The 4,620-nt window shown below is 39.0% G+C and overlaps 1 protein-coding gene across 1 annotated transcript; it reads right to left on the bottom strand.

Annotated features, from left to right (window-relative positions):
* Nucleotides 1-2,075: 2,075 nt before the first annotated feature.
* LOC147606214 (uncharacterized) lies at nucleotides 2,076-3,702 on the bottom strand. Its single transcript, XM_086792621.1, has 3 exons — nucleotides 3,419-3,702; nucleotides 2,369-2,579; nucleotides 2,076-2,338 (listed from the first exon to the last, which is right to left on the bottom strand). The coding sequence occupies exons 1-2, from the start codon at nucleotides 3,579-3,581 to the stop codon at nucleotides 2,407-2,409; spliced, it is 336 nt and encodes a 111-aa protein (XP_086648747.1). The 5' UTR covers nucleotides 3,582-3,702; the 3' UTR covers nucleotides 2,076-2,338; nucleotides 2,369-2,406.
* Nucleotides 3,703-4,620: the final 918 nt, after the last annotated feature.

The following is a 4,620-nucleotide window of genomic DNA, read 5'->3' as shown; positions in this document are numbered from 1 at the left end:
GGGATAATTATCCACTCCCATATCGCAATATGTATTAGGAAGAGTCACGAGAAAGGAGATAGATACAATCAAGTTTCAATGTAGCCCTAGGGGCTAACATAAAATTGGTTTTCGTTAACTAAATTGGTTAACATTACCTTTGATAAGCAACCGCCCTGTTTCTAGTCTCTTACACTCACATTAAGCACTTTTCATACCTATATGATTATGGGAGCCCATAATGTGTATTGATAGCTATGATGGTTTTTGTATATATGTTGTGCCCCACTAGCTTTTTGGAGCCCCTCAACATTCTGTGAATGTTCGCGTGAACTGATATCATGTTGATCCAATGACATCGTTCAAAATATACACCTACTACACATAATCTCCCTACCGAGTCTCACTTATTCTAAGGATGAAATTTGTGTCAAGGAGGAGGGTACATTAGCCTTTGACACGTGGCCATGCATTCTATAATCTCATGTAACCATGCTAAGCACTCTAACATCTATATAATTATGGGTTCTAACCTTGCCAAGACTACAACTTGGGCATTGATGGGCTGTGATGGTTTTTGCATATTCATGAAGCCTACGATAGCTCCACTAGGTTTTTCGGAACCCTTAACATTCCACAATCGGCTAGACATTGTATATATGAGAGCAAGTACATAAATTATTTTCAAAACTAAGAAAAGGAACAATCCCACTAATCTTAATTGAGCTTGCGAACTCTCATTTAATCTTAATTGGGTAACAAGAAAATGACCAACCCCATTTACCTTATTTGAGTTTTGATTTTTTCTGCTCTTGTTGATAGCTTGCATACTTTTCTGTCTCTTGTTAATGCACGCTACTAAAAACTTGCCTTTTTGCTCTCTACCATTATTACAAAGCCTAAAATAGACCATTTGACCATTGTATATTCCTTTCACTTGTTGGTTAACAATCTTTGTACCCATTCATTATGGAAAGATCATTTGACTTGCCTAAGGAAGGTGCTATTAAGACATTGTTTTTTTATATTTAATTACTGAACCCTTTTCAAGTGCAAATTGTAAGTCAAGAATGGGGTAATTTTTGGTCACATTGTGTGTTCAAGTTAACATCTCCATAGACATAAATGAGATCAAGTTTAAGATGATATATTGAACCAATGTGTGTACAGGAGGATGCACTTATTGACATTCTAGAATAAGCACACTCAAGTGTAACAGGCAGTGGGGACACTCCTCTCTTTCAAACAAGCAATAACGAAGATCAGAATTTATTTATGTTTTAAAATGAACACACTCAAGTGTAGCAGGGAGCGGAGACATTCCTCTCTTTTAAACAACAGGAATAAAACTATACATATCATGATAAGTAGATTACAAATAGTACCCTAAAATAAGAAGCATGATAAGATGCCTAGCATGATGTCTAAAATTCAACATGTAGACTTTACAAGCAGCTTGAAAACCGGTTCCCCTCTTGGAAACCGTAGAAAAAAATTTTACTATAGTTCCTCGGGCACTTTAAAAGTTCATTTCTATTCTTCCCTTAGGCACTGCAGCAGCTTGATTACTTCCAACCCTACCATCCCAGCACAACCAGGTTACCACGTGATTTTGAAAAGTGAGATCGACACCAGGCAAAGAAGTGTGCACCTGTCTCCACATAGTTCGCAAGGAAATGAAGTCCTGCCCCCACAAGCAAATACAAAACTAGGAAACTCTTGCCGGGGATACTGATCTTGGAGATTATAAGGGTGAAAGACAGAATTGATCAAAGCACATCAAAGCACTCAAAACAAGGCATACAGCCAGAACAGACATGTACCAAACACAACACATCCCAGATCTGCAAAAGATGCAGGTCACACTGACTTCAGTGCCTATTTTTGCCTCGCCGTTTTGCGCAATGCATTTCAGCACTTACAATTATTTTCTAGAAGAGAGAGAGAAAGGGAAGGAAGGCGAGGGTTTATTGATAGTGCTTTGTCAGTTATGCCACCTTAAGCTTGCAGATAGGAAGCTAAGGTAACTAGCACACCATTGACAAAAAAGACATTGCTGAAGATCGGGGACAATAGGCAACATAAGCAAAAAGCACTTAAAAGGAAGGCCTTTTAGGCACAGGGCCACATCAATAACACATAAGTGATATACTTGAGGGTCACAATACCCTCACACTAAACAGCCAAGCCGGCTTCCTTGCATGTGGCACAGGATGAGGCACACCTCAACCGCTGGCCCAATCAAAGAACATACATGTTCATGCTTGTGTTGTCTATTTATCATCCAGTGAATCTCCAATACCTTGATAACAAGGGCACAGGAAAGTTTACAAGTACGACAGCAAATCATGAAGATCGCCTCCAACTGACAGCAAATCATGAAGATCGCCTCCAACTGAAGCTAAGTCCTCAAAAAAAGAGTTCAACCTAGAAATTGAGCTTCTTCTGCCTCCGTTTGTCTTTCTTTAACCTGGATTTGCTTTTCCCTCGCTTCTTGATGCCCCCCTTCACCTTAAGACTCCCGACCACCTGAAAAGGGCCCTCATCAATTGACATAGGTACTACTGCCCCACTTCTCCCCTGATACTCTAGTTCAACATCTGTCAAAGGAACAAAGGTAGAAGCTGAAAACACAATTGTTTGAAAATACAAACACAATACCACTAGAAGAGTCTACCGGACAGCGCCAAAATTAAGCTCCCACCTGATGCTTCCTAGGAAGAAAGGGAGATGCATAGCTCAAGACATTACAAGCCCTTTATACCACAGTATAGCAAACACAGACCTCAGCCCGCTCATAAATCCAACATTCCCATAAACTAGTACGTGAATTTTGAAGGTTTCAGTTACAGGTAAGTAGAGTCTTACTCATGAGTAATTGTAAAGGGGCACTAGCAGGCACTAAAATCAAGCCTAAAAAGAAAAAGAATCCAAGAACAGTAAAATCCTGTAGGAAAAAAGCCCCCATAGCATTGTTAGCAGACCCTGCAGACAAATTTAGACGTCTTGAAAAACCCTGAAGAACCATAATACATTTTGAAAATGGCACTTGAAGACACTAAAACAAGAGAAACCCAGAAACATAGCACTCTAAAGACACATTAAACCCCGAGAGAAGATTGAAAAAACTCTAAAGCCTGCGAGCCCAAAGTGAAAAAATGGAAAGACGGTTGAAGTCTGTGACCGAAAAACCCTTACAATAAGACCTACAAACCCTATTAGGGAAACCTGCAAAACCTTAATGGCCAGAAAAATATGAGTCATACAAACCCTAATCAGTAAGACCTGCAAAACCCTGAGCCTTTGTAACCCTGTAGGTTAATTGTGAAAAGCTCTGAGAGGTTTCTTGAAAACTTGCAAGCAGAAACCTGGAAAATCCTAAGAACGGTGAAAGGAAACCCCTAAAACCACACATACTGCGCAGAAGAGAAGGACCTACCCATGTCGGATTTCTTCTTAGGGACTTCGACTTTTGGGGCCTGCAGGGCGGCTTCCATGGCGGCATGCTTGAGAGCGTCTTTGGAGTCGTAGTGCGGTTCGACAATCTCTCTCTTGAGCGTGCGCAGCCTCTTCTTCCTCTTGGACCGGATTGATTTCCCCATTATACCCTCCTGCCTGCACTATACCCTCGTCCCTCGTCTCCCTTTCGAGAACTATGCCTGCCTGTTGTGCCTTTCCTTTAGGTTTAAGAACTGAAACAACAGGCACTGCGTTGGGCCCAAAAAAATTAAAAAAAAACCTTATAAAAAACAGCCCAAAAAAAAACCTTTTAAAAAACTGCCCAAAAAAAATGGTGTGATTTCTTTGAAATCGCTTGTATATAGAAAACCCTAGAACTCGGAATATTAAAACTCTTAACCAAACTTGAAGAAAACATCAGAAATCCCTAATTGCAAAACCCCTTATTTTCTTCGCCTACTACAGAATTAACACATCAAAACTCTCAAAAGAAAAAAAACATCCAGAGATCAAAACTCTAACAAAACTTTAGGAAAGCAGCTTAAAACCCTACCTGCAAAAAACCTTAATCCAATTGAGAGAGACCATTTGAGAAACAACCATTTTACCCGAATACAATTATAGACCCCTAATTGCACAAAACAACAACAACAACAAAAACCTAATCCATTTTTTAGAGAGAAAGAGAGAGTACATAATAAATATCCTTGAGGCTACTCAAAAACATGGATACTCTCACCACAATACTAGTACTAGGCTACAAATATCTTCATAAATCCTAAAAAACAAGCTATGAGAGATTTGATGGTGGGATCAAAGATGACAAGTTAAAACTACATGCCATTGGTTGTCACAAAGTCTAGCCCTATTTGGTTGCCCACAAGCTTTGTGCTGCTTAAAGGGCATAGCGTGGCAATCTAGTCATTTTTTGGCTTAGGCCTATATGTAAAGGAGGAAGTGCCCTACCAATTTCCTTTATTGATTAGTTGCTAGACATTTAGCATGGCAGGCACCTCCGTGTGTGTAACATGTCTAAGAGTGCTAATTATAATGTATAATATATTATATTTTATATGTACTATTTATTATTACTAAAAATATATTATAATGTAAATATATTACATTTTTTTATGTACTATTTATTGTACTAAAAATACTAATGGGTCAAAATATGTTTCAAAA

This window comes from Cibotium barometz, chromosome 58 (genome assembly GCF_041138505.1).
Source record: "Cibotium barometz isolate CiBa-2024 chromosome 58, ASM4113850v1, whole genome shotgun sequence".
Taxonomy (NCBI): Eukaryota; Viridiplantae; Streptophyta; class Polypodiopsida; order Cyatheales; family Cibotiaceae; genus Cibotium; species Cibotium barometz.
Note: the sequence above shows the minus strand (reverse complement) of the source record. Positions and strands in the feature narration are given on the sequence as shown.

Coding starts and splice junctions, on each gene's coding strand:
- LOC147606214 (XM_086792621.1), bottom strand. CDS start 3,581: ATGGGGAAATCAATCCGGTCCAAGAGGAAGAAGAGGCTGCGCACGCTC. Junction 2,580..3,418: donor TAAGAAGAAATCCGACATGG/GTAGGTCCTTCT, acceptor TTCCTTTGACAG/ATGTTGAACTAGAGTATCAG.